This window comes from Heterocephalus glaber, unplaced genomic scaffold (genome assembly GCF_053883595.1).
Source record: "Heterocephalus glaber isolate CG9 unplaced genomic scaffold, H.glaber_assembly_v1.0 deba00000809, whole genome shotgun sequence".
Lineage (NCBI taxonomy): Eukaryota > Metazoa > Chordata > Mammalia > Rodentia > Bathyergidae > Heterocephalus > Heterocephalus glaber.
The window spans coordinates 4,871,700-4,889,465 of NW_028258163.1; the positions used below are offsets into that span (position 1 = coordinate 4,871,700).

At 42.2% G+C, this 17,766-nt stretch overlaps 1 protein-coding gene across 1 annotated transcript in view; it reads left to right on the forward strand.

Moving 5' to 3' along the window:
- Positions 1-16,223, forward strand: part of Gpr176 (G protein-coupled receptor 176) — a 126,889-nt gene extending 110,666 nt beyond the window's left edge. The window contains exons 2-3 of the mRNA XM_004861530.3: positions 9,081-9,333; positions 12,539-16,223. Of these exons, the coding sequence (XP_004861587.1) occupies positions 9,081-9,333; positions 12,539-13,649 (1,364 nt within the window). The 3' untranslated portion in view covers positions 13,650-16,223. The remainder of the gene's footprint in view (positions 1-9,080; positions 9,334-12,538) is intronic.
- Positions 16,224-17,766: the final 1,543 nt, after the last annotated feature.

Genomic DNA, 17,766 nt, shown 5'->3' on the forward strand with positions numbered 1-17,766 from the left:
GAATATTTTTTTAAAAGTATGGTTTGATTACTTTCCAGGTGAATTGAGAATTGATAAAATGGAAGGGAGGGCTGGGGATTTAGCTCAGTGGTTCCGCCACCTGCCTCGCAAGGGCAAGGTTCCTAGTTCAATTCCCGGTACCAAAAACAACAACAATAACAACAACAACAACAGCAACAACAAAAATGGAAGGGAGATCTGAGAAAACCTCTCACTTTGCAAAAGAGGATAAATTGATGGAAAATATGAATGAGTGGTGAAGAGATATAACTAGTAGAATGAGGTCTTAGTATATATGTAGTGATTGAAAAATACAGTGAATATTTTAAAAATTTGTTACAAAAAAGACACATTGCCCTTAATCCCCCCTCAAGATACTTCTCCTTGCTTCAAACAGACTTATCCCATAGTTCTTATCATTTTTTGAAGCAGTTCTAGAAATCCTCTTTCCTGAGTGTCTTCATGAGGTACTATAAAAACTACAGTCAGTGCTGCTGTCAGATGCCATCCAGTGGAAAGTCAGGTTCCTAAAAACGTTATGGTTACTGTGTGTGGTGGTGCACGCCTATAATCCCAGCACTCTGGAGGCTAAAACAGGATTGCCATGAGTTTGAGGCCAGCCTGGGCTACATAGTGAGTTCAAGGTCAGCCTCAACTACATAGGGAGACCCTGTCTCAGAAAAACAAAAACAAAACAAACAAAAATCTGTTACGGTATCTCCTCATCCACCTTATTCACCACATCTAGTACAGTCTGACTTCTTTTCTTTTTTTAAAGTTTTTATTATTTTAGTTCATTAGTCTATGTTTGCAGTGAATAATATTCACATGCCTTGTGTGGAGTTGGTACATGTACAAAACACATCCCAGTTCCTTCTTTTCATCCTTCATCCCCCCTCTCCCTCATCCCCCTCCATCTCTTGGTGCTCTTTGCCACTGAAAATGATCTCTCTACTTCCTATTATCCATAATTTTTTTTAAAAAAATTTAAACATTTACCATATTTTTAGATAACACCTTCTGTGTCTAATAAGAGATCCAGAAGAGGAGAGAAAGAGTAGGGTAAAATTACAGAGGCAAATGGATGAAAAATGTCAAGACATAAAGATATAAAAAGCATAAATACTAGAGTTGAAGAAGCATGCAAAAGAACAAACATTTTTGTGAGACCAAAGAATGTTTAGGGAACATGTAAGGAAACCACCTTTTCTCATCTGCCATCTGTGGAGGGTCATCTGGCAAGATATATTTAAAAACTGCGCAGTCATTTGACTCAGAAATTCTGGTACTAGGAATTTCTCCTTCATAAACATTCAGTTCAGTTCCCAGTGCAGCATTTTATTATAATGGTATATTGGATACAGCTCAAGGACACTCGCCAATATGCAATAAAGAAAATTAGAGAATAATCATAAAACCCTGTTGCTTTTATGTAGCTCTTAAAATGATGATATATTATTATCCCAGAAAGTTCGTATGGTGAAAAGATTTAGTTACAAAGCAGTAGGCATAGTTTGGTCCCACTGGCATAAACAAAAGTCTGTATATATAAAAAGAAGTTTGGAAGGATAAATACTTAAAATTTACAGTTGGTTATCATTGGGTGGCTAATTCTTAATTTCTTCTTCATACTTTTATACATTGTCTGAATTTTTAAAATTATGTGATATCTTAATAATCACCAATAAAAGATATTTCACTTGGGAAACACATGCATGAGTGTGCTGCACACACACGCACACACACACACCTGAAACAAAAATGGCACCTTGAAGTTCTAGACCCCAAGTATTTGGAGCACAGTCATGTTACACAAGCAGAACTGTACCGTGGAGGGCAAGACTCTTGGATTGTGTTCTCTTTTGCTCCCTCCTGCTTTTAGTAAACACCTGTATTTTTCAGTGTTTTCCTCTTCTTTCTAAAACAAGTATGTGTACGTGGTCCCAGTATACTTTATGACTACTAAATGAAGGAGCTCATTTTTTTAAAATAAAAGTAACTGGATTAAAGTTAATTAAAAATCTTTACATTTGACTGGTGACAGTGATCAGCCGGGAGAGATACAAAAATATCAATGAATAATAATAATAAAAATTGGCCAAAGGATGTGAACTTTCTTGTGTTTGTTCTCTGGTAGGAGTAGCTGCCTCAGGCTCTCTGGAGACTATGATGAGAGCTTCCTGGGATGAGTGTCTGTGTTTTGCACTGAATCCTGATGGGGTGTCTCTTTGTATTTGAGGAGACATTGAGTGCAGTGCTCTTGAGCTTGGGATGGTGCAAGCTGGCAGCGGGTGACGAGGGGTCGCCCTCTAGCCAACTGACCGGATCTCTTGCTGAGCATCACAAAGAGATTCCCAGGCAGGCTTTCCAAGGTTCTGATTCTGCAGCGTCCAGGTCTGAGTTCTGCAAGCTTCCTGGTGATCCCAAGGGGCAAGGTGGTTTAAGCCTGTGGCATGGTATAGTGATAGAGGTGTTTCCCTGGCATTAGATTTCTCAGTGTCCTGCTTGCCTTTTTTCCTTTATCTTCTTCACCTGTTCTCCACTTTAAAATACTAACACTGGTGTCCTTTTTCATTTTTTGTCTATGTGAAGTCCTGTACAGTATGTACTAGAACTGCTGTGATGAGGGCTACTACTTGTAGCCTGAGATCTGGAGCTGGATTCTAACCTAGGTAGTAACATTGTGCTGTGTGTGTGTGTGTGTGTGTGTAGGGGACCAACTGTTTTGTAAATATTATTTACCAGTTTCTACTGTCCTAATGATGATATCTTACTTTAGAGCTGGAGTGGGGGTGGAGGAGTGCAGCTCAGCCCAGCAGAGTGATGTCGCACCTCTTAGAGCTTTCAGTGATACAAGCAACATGTGGCACGTGCCATAGGTTTGCCACCACTACCTTAGCAAGTGTGAGGGTTTCGGTGTGACTGCACCACCACCACCACCACAAAAACAAAGAAGGGAAAGAAGTGTCCCACTGTCACAAAACACACCTGTCAGACTCTGTGTCAGCTATGACCAAGGTATTGAAATTATCAGAGAAATTTAAATAGCTATGATAATCCAGAATAATTTCCCTATCTTTAAAATCAGATGAAGTTGGGCCGGGGATTTAGCTCAGTGGTTTCATCACCTGCTGTGCAAGTGCAAGGACCCGAGTTTGATCCCTGGTACCAAAAAAAAAAATCAGATGAAGTCCTTAATTAAGCATCTTAATTCCTCTGTCATATAACCTAACGTATTTGCAGCTTCCAGGCATTAGAACATTGACCTCTTTGTTGGTGGGGGCATTATTCTGCATATCATACACACTGTATGTAATCAGAATTCAGAGGAGAAAAAAAGAGAAAAGGGGCAGAAGAAATATTTGTAGAGGTATTTATTGGCCAAGAATTTTCCAAAAATAATAAAAGATGTCAAACCACACAAATAATTCAAGGTGATCCGCATAACCTAACTAGAGTGTGTACGGGCATGTACACATGAATGGAAGCATGCGTGCATGCACACATACACACACACACACATACCATATTCATACTGCTAGAAGCCAAAGATAAGAAGAAAATCTTGAAGGTAGTCAGAGAAAAAAAGGACCCATTACACACAAAGGAACAAAGCTAAGAATTCTAGCAAATTTATCATCAGAAACTGCAGTCCAGAAGATAACATTGTGACATCTTTCAAATGCAAAGGGGGGAAAAATACCAAAGCAAAACAAAGAAAACTTCTCTCAACTTAGAATATTATGCTCAGCAAAAATCTAAAAATGAAGAAAAAAGATATTTCAGACAAAAACTGAGAGAATTAATTACTAGCAGACCAGCACTACAAGAAATGTTAAGAGAAGTTCTCTGAAATTTGACTGCTGAAAGCAGCAGAAATTGTAGCCATGTATTTTGAGTGTACAGTTTATTTAAAACTAAAATGTGAGGATAGGAATGTAGCTCAGGGATAAGAACACTTGCCTAGTACATCCAAGGCCCTGGGTTCCATCCCTAGCACTGCCAAAAAAAAAAAAAAAAAAGAAAGAAAAAAGAAAAAAAGAAAAATGTATGACAAAGATGTGAAGGTTAGGTTAGGAGATAAAAATTAGGAATATACTGTTGTGAGAGTCGTACACCACACATGACACAGTATAATAGTGTTTGAAAGTAGACTGTCATTAAAGATGTATATAGCAAACATAGGACAACTACCAAAAATTTAAAACAAAGTATAAATAATGCAATAGTGGTGATAAAATGGAGTTATATAAAATACTCAATTGGGAGTCAGGAAGATAAAGAGGAAAAAAGGAACAAGGAACAGACGAGACAAATAGGAAAGACAAGACAAATAGGAAAAACAAGATGGTAGGTATGACTCCAACCGTATCAAAAATTACATTAAATGTAAATGCTAGGACCCTGTCAGATCAGTTAAAGAGAGCAAGAACCAACAATATGCTGTATCTGAGAAAGCCGCTTTAAACATTAAAACATAGATAGGCAAAAAGTCATTTCTGTTGCTATCTGGAAGATTAATTGAAAGTATTTTCTACTTTCCCCTTCACATAACTCTTTTAACTCATGAGACTCAGTTCTTGGTTACTTTCTTTTTTCTATAACTACAAACTGAAGCAAAGAAGACATTTAAAAATCCATTCTACCCAAAGTCTGTTTGTTATTTCTTCTCTTATGGGTTAGTATTTTCTAACTTGCTTAAATGTTCCTCTTGTGATGCTTGCCGTGTGTGCCAAGTTCCTTTGAAGTCCTCTGACCCTTGTCCATGCACTGTGGCCTCTCTCCTGGAAGTCTGTCTTCCTAGACTTTCTCTCATAAATAAATATCATCTTCAATTTGCACCTGCTTTTTTCAAGTTGCAGTTTTTAGAGTGTTCTGAGTGATGTGTTATCTTTTTGTGGAGGCACGACCATGGGTCATTTTACCCCTTTAAGTCTCTGGGAAACTGGTACTTTTAAAAGGGTGATGTATCTATTTTCCCAGGAGGGTTTTCATTTCTCAAGCCTCTTTTGAAATACCTTTTTTAATTTTGGCTATTAGTCTTTCTAATACACCAGGATTTTTGCTCCAAAAGCTTAAAGCGTAAAGATTTTGGAGCAAAAGCTTTCCAAAAGCTTATAAGATGCAAAGCTTATAAATCAGTTAAAAGGCGAGCTGCAGCCTGAATTTGCAGAGGCAAAATTTAATTGGGAAAAAAAATGACTGGCGGTTTCCTCATTATCAGTCCAGTCAAGCATGATCTGTGGTTTGTGTTCATTGCATGTGTGCATTTTTAAAAACTGCAGCCAATAAGAATTGGATGTAGCCTACAGGAGTGAGATGTAGACCTTCTGCCCACATATTTTGATCCAATTCAGGTTAAAGCCAAATGAGTTAGTTTTAAATGAGGAGAGAGAACAGTGGTTTAAAAGATGGGAAGGCGTCTTTAAAATTAGGCTCTTAATAGTATAAGAGGCTAGTTCCTAGATGTTGCCTAGAGTCTTAGAGATAAAACGTAATTTGAAGCTGGGTATGATGGCACACGCCTGTAGCCCCTGTATTCTGGGAGGCTGAGGAAGGAGGATGGCAAGTTCACACCCAGCTTGGGCAGGTTAACAAGGCTCTGTCTCAAAATTTTAAAAAAGTTAGGGAGGCAGGATGGGGATGTAGCTCTGTATAAACAGCCTGAGTCCAATCCTCTGCACCACCCCTCAAAGAAGTAATTATGGCAGTCTCAGATTTCATTTTTTTTCATAATAATTACTTGAAAACAGGTTTACTGGATGTGAAGATGATCTGGCTTTGCCTGTCACCCCATTGATCAGCAGGGTTAATCTGGCTGATCTAGCTGGCTAGGAGGCTGCCCCCTTCCTCCCTGTTCTCTCCTGGTATGTCTCTTCTGAAGCTGTGTGCCCGGTGGAGGAGGAAACTTCCCCCATAGAGGAGGACCAGTCTTCCGCCAAGGGGGTGGGAGGAGCTGACTCTCTGCTAGACCCTCCCGATGACCAGCCCTCAGGGCCCATTTATATGCAAAGCACAGCCAAGCTTCCAAGACTCCAGACACCTCCAGAAGCAGCACTGCAGGTGGCAGCCTGCATATCTTAAAAAGAAACAAGGAAGAAAAGGGGCAAAGGGAAGGAAGTGGGAGGGCTAGGGAAAGGATAGAAGGGAGTGGGATCAATATGGGAAAATGGAAAAACAGGAGCAAAATCTTTGTAAATAGGGAGGAATGGAGGGGTTGAAGGGAGGGCTGGGCAAGGGTGAAAAACAAGAACCAAGAGAGACTATGTAAAGGTGCAAATTTCCAATGATGAATGTCATTATATTGTATACCTAAAATGTACCAATGATTAGAATGAATAATCGATAATGCAAAATAGGAAGAAAAGGTCCAAAGGGTTAGGGGTAGTGGGAGGGCCAGGGGAAAGGAAAGAAGGGAAAGGAAAAAATGATGAGAAATGGAAAAAATGGAAATAAAGTCTTTGTAAATAGGGAAGGGTGGAGGGCGTGAAGGGAGGGCTAGGAATGGGGAAAAAATAAGAAGCAAGATGCATTATGTAAAGGTACAATTCCCAATGAGAAATGTAATTGTGTTGTATACCTACAATGTACCGATAAAAGAATTTAATAAAAAAAAAAAAAAAAGAAAGAAACAAGGGCCAGGGATCTAGCTCAGTGGTTCTGCCGCCTTGCAGGTGCAAGGACCCAGGTTTGATCCCCGGTACCCCCTCCCCCCCAAAAAGAAAAGAAACAAAAAATAAAAGACAAAACAAGTTTCCTCATTCACATATGTGGACGTACTAATAAAATGTTCACTGTATTGTTAGTGCAATTCCTAAGATGGTATATGAGGTCCTCTTTCCCAAAGCCAGAATACTTTGACCTCACATTGTTATTGTATATACTGCAAAAGCACGACTTTAAAAATACGATAAAAAGCATGCCTGTCATAGTAGGGAGGGAGAAAGGTGAATGGGAAAGTAGAATATGAGAATAATGATGGAAATGTTTCAGTTAGGTTTCAAAAGATGAGAGCGACCCCTGGCCCACAGGATGCCCTTTGCAATGAACTTTCCACCTTGTTTTATTATTCAAGATATTTTATTCAACATAACCTGCTGAACTGTAAAGATTAACTGTGAGGAGAGGAGAGAAGAGAAAAAGAAAATCCTCAGGGTGTTGACTTCTTTCAAGGAAACAGCTCATTTGTCTGGCGTCTGTTACCTGGAGATACCCCAGGTTGTGAGCCCTGAAGATACTCTGACATACCTACTCTTTTCGTGGCAGAATTCTTTAAGTGGGCTCTCCGGTGACCTCCTCTGCAGCCCTGAACCCCGCTATCCCCTGCTAGTTATCCCCACTCCTCTCTGGAACCTGGCTCAGCTCTCAGCTGCATTCATCAGATGGCATGGGTCAGCATGTGCAGGAGGGAGCAGCCAGTGGACCTAGACTCTCATGAGGAAAAGCAGGCTGCTGTGTACACCTGAAGCCTGGGTCCTGGGGGACTGGGGAGGGGCTGTGTCTAGAAGTAGCATTTCTGAAACTTCAGTCTGGGGCCAGCTGTGCTGGGTGCTTTTATAACTGCATGTTCCTGGTGCCATACTTAGTAACTGTGATTCTCGATGTCATTCTGCTGCAGTGTGCCCTGTGATCCCCGAGTGACTGATTATAAAAGGACTTCCTTACTTCAGGGCCTTTTGATCACTGTTTGTACCAATTAATTTGTTCAATAAATATTTATTGGATGCCTACTCTGTGCCAGATACTGAGCTAAGTGTGACATTGTGACAGTGAACAAGGTGAACATGTTTTTTTTGTCCTCATGACTAGAGGAACAACAAGAAAACAAATTTAGAGTTTATGGTAAGAATTGCAAAGGACACCACAGGGTACTATTGTAGAGTCTGATGGAGGGAGAAGCAGTGAGTATTTAAAATAAAAAGATGCAAAGAGAAGGTCTTTTAGAGTAGAAGCAGCATTTAAACAATGACCTGGATTAAAGTGAGTCAGACATGTGAGGAACAGGCTAGGCAGTATAAAAAAAATTATTACAGGGCACTGAGGCTGGATAATCCTTGATATGTTTCAAGAGCAGAAAAAAAGAGCCAGAATGTGGTGTACCCATCAGCCAGGGGAAGAGAGGTATGAAATTAGCCAGGGCAGCCCGAGATTATGGCCCCGGAGGACCATGTGAACATAATAGATTGAGTCAGGGTAGGGAATCAAAAGTTTGGTTGGAAAAGGAATCTGGTGTTGAGAGAAGAAGCCTCTTCTAGGACATGAATTTTTGGTGGAAAGACATCCGAATGGGTAATCTAACCTAGGGAGAGGCTATAGCGAGAGAAGTGAGGAGGGCCTAGAGAAAGAAGACAGCACCCAGGCCTTGGTGATAGGAAGTTGGGGGACCCAGGAAGGAGAGTGTAGGCTTGAAGCCACAGGAAGAGCAAACTCAGAGAAATGACTGTGTGACTGCTGCTGAAAAGTCCGCTCCGCTGCTGTCCAGTGTAGTGGCCGCTAGGGTCATGCGGCCCCTGAGCACTTGGAATGTGACCAGTTGAAATTGAGATGTGCTGTAAGTGTAAAAAATGTATACATGCTGGCTTGTGAAGACAGTGTAAAATGAAGTGGAAAATACGAAGGATTTTAAATAATGATTACATGTTGAAATGATACTCAAGACTTACTTGGGTTAAACAATTCACTTGCTTCCTTTTACTTTCTAAAAATATAGCTACTAAAAATTTTTAAATTATACATGTGGCTTACATTGTATTTGTTACATTCTAGCAACATAGAATTCATTAACAAACTTGGTAAGAGTAGACTGTCTGAGATTAAATAACACCTAGTCAATTGTTTCTGTGCCCATGATACTGAACCATCATCATAATAATACTATTTTGCCTAAAATTAAATAATAAACTCACCTCTGAAATTTCATCTAGACTTTTTGATGTGTGTGATCTGATAATTTCCCATTGACAGCATAATATATTGAAGTCAACTCTCAAATACATTTTAAAAGATTTAAACCTGTATTTTCTTTCTTTCCTTTTTCTTTAAATTATTAACTTTTTTTATTTCTTTGCGTATCTGGCCAGGAAACTTCATGGTGTTATGGTCAACTTGCCGCACAACCGTGTTCAAATCTGTCACCAACAGGTTCATTAAAAACCTGGCCTGCTCGGGGATTTTTGCCAGCCTGGTCTGTGTGCCCTTTGACATCATCCTCAGCACCAGTCCGCACTGTTGCTGGTGGATCTACACCATGCTCTTCTGCAAAGTCGTCAAGTTTCTGCACAAAGTCTTCTGCTCTGTGACTATCCTCAGCTTTCCCGCCATTGCTTTGGACAGGTGAGATCTGTTAGCCAGGGGCTCGGCGTTTACAAGTGTATTGAAAAATGAGCCTTGTCAGGGGCCGGGGATTTAGCTCAGTGGTTCTGGCGCCTGCCGCGCAAGGTCCTGAATTCTATCCCCGGTACCAAAAAAAAAGAAAACGAAAAATGAGCCTTGTGAAACAAGTGATGAATTGTCAGTGTTTTGTACACTGACGTTTAATCTGCTGTGGTCAGCAGAAAGAGAATGAACATTCAAAACAGGGCCTCACCAGGAGGATTGCTGCGTGGTCAAGGCCAGCCTGGGCTACATAGTCAGTTTAAAGTTAGCCTGAACTACACACTGTATTTAAGACCCCTGAGGAAAGACTTGAGTGGGGGAGTTATATTGTGACAGTGCTGAAGTCGAGCTATCAGATCACGCTGTTACTTCAGCTTGGGTAGAATTGGTATTGCATTGTGATTTGAAGTAGATTGCTGTTTGATTTATAACTCTGCAATTAGGATTCTTTGATATACCATGAAAACATTTCTGGAAGAACAAGGAATAATTCAGTGGTTATTTAACTAATGATTAGATGACCCAGCTGGATCCAGCAGAGAACAACCAAATTCCCTATGGAAGATTTATTTCCAAGGCCTCATATTGTCGTGGTTGTTTTCTCTGTCCATCTTTAAAAGGATATTTATTTGTAAATTAATCTTATGTTTTAGCTATTGCCATCATTCATAATTTGCAAGTCAGAGTCCTTGCCCCAAGTTTACATTCTGGTGGGTGCTGTAATGTATTTGGTGTGCAGTCACCCGTGTTCATGTCAGGTGTCCTTCTGACTGCCCTGTCCTACCTGCTATCATGAAACCTATTTTATTTTATTTTATTTTTAAAATTAATTTTATTGGTACATTTTAGGTATACAATATAATGACATTCATCATTGGAAATTTATACCCTTACATAATATATCTTGGGTCTTATTTTTTCCCCATTTCTCTTCCCCTCCCTTCAACCCCTTCACCCCTAGCCTTTTTTATTTTTATTGTTGAGATGGAATCTTGCTATGTTATCACCTGGCTTTGAACTCCTAGACTCAAGCAGTCCTCCTGCCTCATTCTCTCTAGTAGCTAGCCCTGCACCCGACATTAGGGAAGCCTTAAGCCTCCATTCATTTTTATGGCCAATAATATTTAATTGGAGGATGTGATATATTTTCTTTATCCATTTACCAGTTGGTGGACATTTGTTTTCATTTTCTAGCTGTTGTGAATAATGCTGCTATGAATCCTGAAAGTTTTTTTAACAAGATTCAACAGTGTGAATACATTATTCTGAACATTTTGCCATGATACCTGGAAGCACTATAATAATCCCTGTGGGTCATGTCTGGGCCCTTGGTCCTAGATAGGAAATATTCAAATAAGAAATTTTTATTTTCTTCCACATTGTTATCATCTTAACACAAAAGGTAAAGAAGTCATTTTAGTAGAAAAATAAGACTGCAAATTCCTCTTGTTCAGAGATACAGATTATTTGCAGGTATCAATACGGTACACATGAAGATGAAGGGAAGATGACCTTTCACTTTGTTTGCAGGCATTTGTTCCACAGCACCAAGTCAGCAAGTTAACTGGTGCCCACACTTCTGCATCATCTTCTAGAGTTTTACACTAGGAAAATTATTTGTAGTGAGCCTGCATTCTTATGTTGTGTCTATTTCCCAATACATAATGGGATGGAAAATTGAGGGTACCTAGGTTTGTTGCAAGGGAGTGAGCAGATGGTGACCAGAGCCCCCAGACTCTAGGCATGTATTCATGTGTGCGGGTGGGGCCATCACATATTTATAGACTTGTGATTAGAAGCAGTTGATCCACATTCAGAGACAATGACAGCAGGCATATTTGTACACGACTCCCTCTGTTTTCCCTTTCCAGAAAGCAATGTAGAATACATTTCTCCATGTTCAGTCCATTCCTGACCATCCATGGTCACTGTTGTGCTTGCATCACATCTGTCTCAGCTTAGGATTTTATCCTCCCCACTGTCTCCCTGCCAGCCTCCAACATGGTGCTGCTCTCTTCGATGTCTTCCCAGGTAGTTTTAGGTGGCCCCCTGTTCTCTCCTGCCTCCAGTAGAGCTCTTATCTCCTTGCTCATAATGGTTGGTGTGCCTGTCTTCTGTTGAGTGTAGAGACATCCCTGGGTGTCTTTTCATGTGTGTAACCACGGGCCTGGCACAGGACAGGTACAGAGGTAGTAGTCAGGAATACTGGTCACGCATGCGAGTGAGTGATGGTTGCCATGATTGGGAGGTCAACTCCAGCATTAGCGGACAGCAGAGATGGGGCCAAGCTTCTGTGAAGAAGCTCATCATATGGCTGACGGCTGGTGGCAGCCCTTCATTACAGATGTGGTTCTCAGGTTTGAAGAATTAATCACTTCCCACAAATCACTGGGATTCTCTTTAGGCGGTTGTAGGATGATTAAGTTAAAGCTTCGAAGGAATTAATGCGTCACCTGGTTTTAATATAAATTTAATTATGCGGGCATTTTAGACCTACTAACTTCTCTTACAGTTACTGTGAGGACAGTGGCTGTTGAGCAGGAATAATGTTTGTTACGGTACCTTTTTGGGACCCAGCTTTCATCTGGGGTTCTGCCCTGAGCAGCTTAAATGCCACTTTATAGATTGTGGTGTGGATCTGCCTGAGATATGTGTGTGTACAAGTTTCTGCTAGTGGCTTTGAATGTTTCTGAAAATGTTCCTGAAGTTTCTCTACCCCATGTAAAATGTTTACAAGTTACCTTTAAATTGAAAAACAGATGTCTTTATAGCAGGTGGAGACATCCTTTATATTGAAGGCATTGTAGGATTTAACCCCAGCGGCAGTAATTATAAGACTAGCTACTGATTGAATTTAGTTACTTATCCTGATAGAGAGTCTTGAGGGTCACATGGAGAAAGGACTCTTTGCTCTGCTCCTTTGGAAAAAGTGAACGCACGTGTGTGTGTGTGTGTGTGTGTGTGTAGTGCTACTTCACATTGCATACCAAAGTCCTTAAAATTTAAGATCTGGCTTCCTGGATTCCCCTGGTTCTTCCCTATTGTAGGCCAAAGGAAAGAACCTGGCTCTTTCCCCTCTTGCCTACTTCTGGTGATTTAAATAGAGTCCTCTAACTTTACAAAGTATCCTTTGTGAAATGAATTTCTTGTGTGTATCATGCAGGTACTACTCAGTCCTCTATCCACTGGAGAGAAAAATATCTGATGCCAAGTCCCGGGAACTGGTGGTGTACATCTGGGCCCATGCAGTGGTGGCCAGTGTCCCTGTGTTTGCAGTGACGAATGTAGCTGACATCTATGCCATGTCCACCTGCACGGAAGTCTGGAGCAACTCCTTGGGCCACCTGGTGTACGTCCTGGTCTATAACATCACCACAGTCATCATGCCTGTGGCTGTGGTGTTTCTCTTCCTGATCCTGATCCGACGGGCCCTGAGTGCCAGCCAGAAGAAGAAGGTCATCATTGCAGCCCTCCGGACCCCGCAGAACACAATCTCTATCCCTTATGCCTCCCAGCGGGAGGCAGAGCTGCACGCCACCCTGCTCTCAATGGTGATGGTCTTCATCCTGTGTAGCGTGCCCTATGCCACCCTAGTTGTCTACCAGACTGTACTCAATGTCCCCGACACCTCTGTCTTCTTGCTGCTCACTGCCATTTGGCTGCCCAAGGTCTCTCTGTTGGCAAACCCTGTGCTCTTTCTTACTGTGAATAAATCCGTCCGCAAGTGTTTGATAGGGACTCTGGTGCAGCTGCACCATCGGTACAGTCGGCGTAACGTGGTTAGCACAGGGAGTACAATGGCTGATACCAGCCTGGAACCCAGCATGCGCTCAGGCAGCCAGCTCCTGGAGATGTTCCACATTGGGCAGGAGCATATCTTTAAGCCCACAGAGGATGAGGAAGAAAATGAAGCCAAGTACCTTGGGTCTACTGACTTCCAGACCAAGGAGGTAGTTACCACCTGCCTGGAGGGAGAGCAGGTGGCACCTCATGTACCACCCCCAGGCACAGTGGACTCTATATCCCAGGTGGCACCAGCAGGCCCTGTAGAGCCTGACACATTCCCTGACAAGTATTCTCTGCAATTTGGCTTTGGGCCTTTCGAGTTGCCCCCTCAGTGGCTGTCAGAGACCCGAAACAGCAAGAAGAGGCTGCTTCCGCCCTTGGGCAATACCCCAGAAGAACTGATCCAGACAAAGGTGCCCAAGGGCAAGGTGGAGCGGAAGATGAGCAGAAACAATAAAGTGAGCATTTTCCCAAAGGTGGATTCCTAGCAAGGACTGTAAATTTCTGAAGCAACAGGGAGCTTCTGTATCCCTGCCCTCCTTCACTGTGGCCATATGAGCTGTGTGATCTCATTGCAACCCACTGTAGGCTGATTCTTCCTATAGGAAACACATGCTTTTGAATGAAAGGGAAGTCTATGTAAAATCAAACGTGCTCATTATTGAGTGAGCATCTATATTTATCTCAATGATCCTGTGCTTAGTTAAGTCTACGTTCTTCTCTGTGGGATGAAAACAGGGCACCTTGGAACAGGTCTTGGGATAGGTGCTCTGTGTGCATTTTCTGGGGATTCCTCGGTTTGCCTGGGGTCAGCAGAGAGCACACAGAGAGAAGACATCCATGAGTTCTGAGGGAGCAGAGATCCTCTAAGGCAGGGGTGTCCAACTGGGACCAGTGCGTGGCCTGTTAGGAACTAGGGTGCACAGCAGGAGCTGAGCAAAGCTTCATCTGTGTTTACAGCTGGTCTCCACCATGGGCATTACCACCTGGGCTCTGCCCCCTGGAGTATGAACCCTATTGTGAATTGCGTGTGCAGGGGACCTTGGTTGTGCACTCTAAATTATCCCATACCATACCTCTCCCACTCCTGTCTGTGGAAAAAGTGTCTCCCACAAAACAGGACCCAAAAGGTCAGGGGCCACTGCTGTAAGGGAAGTCCAAGATAATTATGGAGTGGAGTGGCCAAAAAGATGCCTATTTGGGGGCTGGGGATTTAGCTCAGTGCTTCTGCCACCTGCCTCGCAAGCACAAGGACCTGAGTTCGATCCCGGTACCAAAACAAAACAAAACAAAAAGATGCCTGTTTGGGTAACAACTATAAGAAATAAGAGAACCTTTTATATTGAGGAGATGGGGTAATAGCATCAGACAGCATTTCTGGAAACCCCAATCTTTATGACTTATATTCCCCTTCATTCCTTTGACTGGAATACGAGTAAGGAATGGCTGTCTCACCCCTGTGTGACAGACATGGCAATGGATGTGCCCAGGGGTAAGGGAGACGTGTCCTTGACTATCTTGACATTCTCTTGACCTCCCCGACGGCCCAGGAAGAGCATTTTGACCTCTAGTCATAGTGTCAGGCGGGAGACACTGCAGGCACTTCACTGTGGTCTGTTCCTTAAAGTGTGCTTTTTAAACAAACGAAAAGTTTAAAGGTGGGGAACAGAGTCTTAGAAATGCTCATGGCACTGTGCTCTTCTCCACCTGATCTCCCATGAAAGGTGCTATGTAACAATCTGTATGAGTAAAATATATTGGAAACACTGTCTTATGCAAATTTTTAGAATTATAAGGTGGTTAGAAATGCAAAGGTAACATGAGCTGGGTCCATTGGAAACATCAAGCTAAATTACCTGATTAGGAAAGGTGATTCTGTCTAAAAGACTGGCAAAAGTCTGAGAGAATGGCCAGGTGCCCTGATCTCATTTTTAGTATGTGGTACAACTTTGGTTTTCATAGGCAGAGATGGACAGAACAAGGAGACAAAATCATTGTAAACTGCTGAGGCAACACCCAGGCCAGGTGAGCTCTTCACTTCCTTCTTCCCAAGGAAGTTTTGGTAGGAACCAGAGTATGGAGTATGGAGGAGGGAGACCAGTGTCCTCTGCTCACTGGTCCCAGGGGGTGTCTCCCGCACATGTAGTTCGAGTATAGTATGCTCTGGAGTTGATCTCACGAGGCTGAATTCAAACCTGGCACTTCATTCTTAATGAAGGTAAATAAAATGTCAGCCTCTTCTTTTCTCTGGGTCAGTGATGGCGAACCTTTAGAGCTTTTAATGATAACAAACAGCCAGTTGCAGCACAAGGGCCACAGGTTTGCTGTCACTGCTCTAGGGTGTTTTGTTCTTTTTAATGGTACTTGGAGGAGTCCATCAGCCCCTTGAGCAAGGTTGAAAGGAAGTGGGTGTCCTTATAGGCAGATTCCCACATGCCAAAGGTAGTCATCCTAGCACATCCCCTCTGTTAGCCACATTGTCCCTTGTCCTTTGGAGGAAGTTCAGCCCATATGTGGGGAGTTTCCTTTTCCTTCTCTTGGGTGTGATGTCTTGTGACTCCTGAATGTGAGCCCAAAGACCCTATCCCTGGAGAGGGAGTGCCTTCTTCTCTGTGTTTGTTGCTTCACAGTGTTGTTTGCTCACAGCAGAAGCAGGGGACTGGCATCTCTCTTGAGGCCTGGACCCTGTGTGCATGCCACCCATTGCTCCTGGCCCCTGTAGTTCATGCTGTGGCCTTTCAACCTTATCTTTCAAAGCTTTCATAAATGTTACAACTTTTATCAAGGAGAAAAACAACCAGAAAATTCTATCCAGCCTGTCAAATGTAGCCATTTTGGTGTTGTCCTGACTATATATACATACATATATAGGTATGTGTATGTAGTCATATATATGTATGTATGTATGTATAACTAAATAAATTCCAATAGAGCAGAATTTGGTTGGGTATATTTCTTATGTATGTTTGAAGCAGACAGTTGACTTCTAAAAGGTTATTGCTAGGTGTATTTCTATACTATTTGAAGAATAACATTTTAATAAAAATGTAAAAGCAGTTCAAAAGTTGCATGAGTTATGTTTTCTCCCTCTCAAGTGATATGGAATCTGAACCTCTCTCTCTCTTCCTTCATAGTCTCAGTGAAAAATATTCAGTTTTCTCCCATAAATGCAGATGCAGTGTTGTAGTAGCATTTTCCTGGGTTGTTGCAAAAGGAAGAAAACTGACTCCCAAAGGAGAAGATGCAGGTTTTGAGTAAATGTCATTAAGATGGGCCATACCTTGAGTTGGTGGATGGACTACCCAAACCTCGAGATGGAGCTGCACAGGGCAGAGTGGTGGGAGGCCCTCACGTCACTCAGGTGGGAGGGTCAACAGGACAGCAGTGAGAGGTCTGGCCTCCTGTTTAAGTCAGGAAAAATCTAAAAATCCTGTTAAAATCCTGACTCCACCACTAACTGGCTTTGTGACCTTGGCCAGTTGACTGACTGCCATGTCCTTGATTTCCTCTCTGTAACATGAGGTGAGTATGGGGGAGAAAGATGATGACAGAAGCTTCTGGTGCCCTAACTCTACTCACTTCCTTCTTAGTAGTCAAGGCCTAGTTTCTCTGCTTTCTTCCCTGGGAAAGCTCCTGCCTCTGAGATTAACACATGTGGGACTTGAGAATCAGTGAATAGGTACCCCGCTCCTGCCCTCCTACTGAATGATTATGGGAGACATCTGGCTCATTCTCAAGAGGTCAAGCAGAATTGAGTCCCTGTTGCTGACCATGGTACCTAAATAACACATTTTTATGTTGGCCTTTCCTCTTTCCTGCTTTGCTTTCTCTAGCCTTACTCATGGTCTCAAGGATCACCTTCCTAATGTACCACCTGCACAAAGCCCTCATCCCAAGCTGTTTTCAGAGACATCCAAATGAGACAGCAATACACCTCATAAGCAGTTGTGAGGATTAAATGAGATGATCTATCTCATCTCACACAAGGTCTGGTGCAGAACAGAGTACGTCATTGTTAGCCCTTCCATACTACATTTTAAGATGATCAAGGAATTTGTTTGGAATGTTACTCAGAACACTTTGTTAGCTGGTGTTTTCACCAGCTATTCCAACAATAATATACATGATGATGATACTTTGGGGCAGGACGTAATGCCAAAGGACTGTCTGAATCTCTGAAGAGAGAAAATGTAAACCAGAATATTTATTTAGGGGATATTAAAAGAATGTTCAAATTTGCATCAAACTTACAAGCCATATCCAAGCATTAATGCACATGATTAATTTACTTACATCAATGACATAAGAGTAAAGCAGATAAATAGAGTATCTAAGCACATACATAGAAATCCAAAGTGGCCTATCCTTAGACAGGGATCCCTAAGTTAACCAACTGGTGCACTGAATTAACATTTGGAGTCTGATTCAATCAGAGAGCAAAGCCACTGCCCCACCCTAGCATGGTAATGCTGAGCTCTTGGCAGACTTGCATGCAGCTGCTGCGGCAGGTTTGCGACACTCAGGGAAGAAGGCTTGGTTTACGTTGTGTTTTGGTGAAGGGAAAGGGCTAATGCTTTCCTATAGACGCCTACCAATGTATCGGCA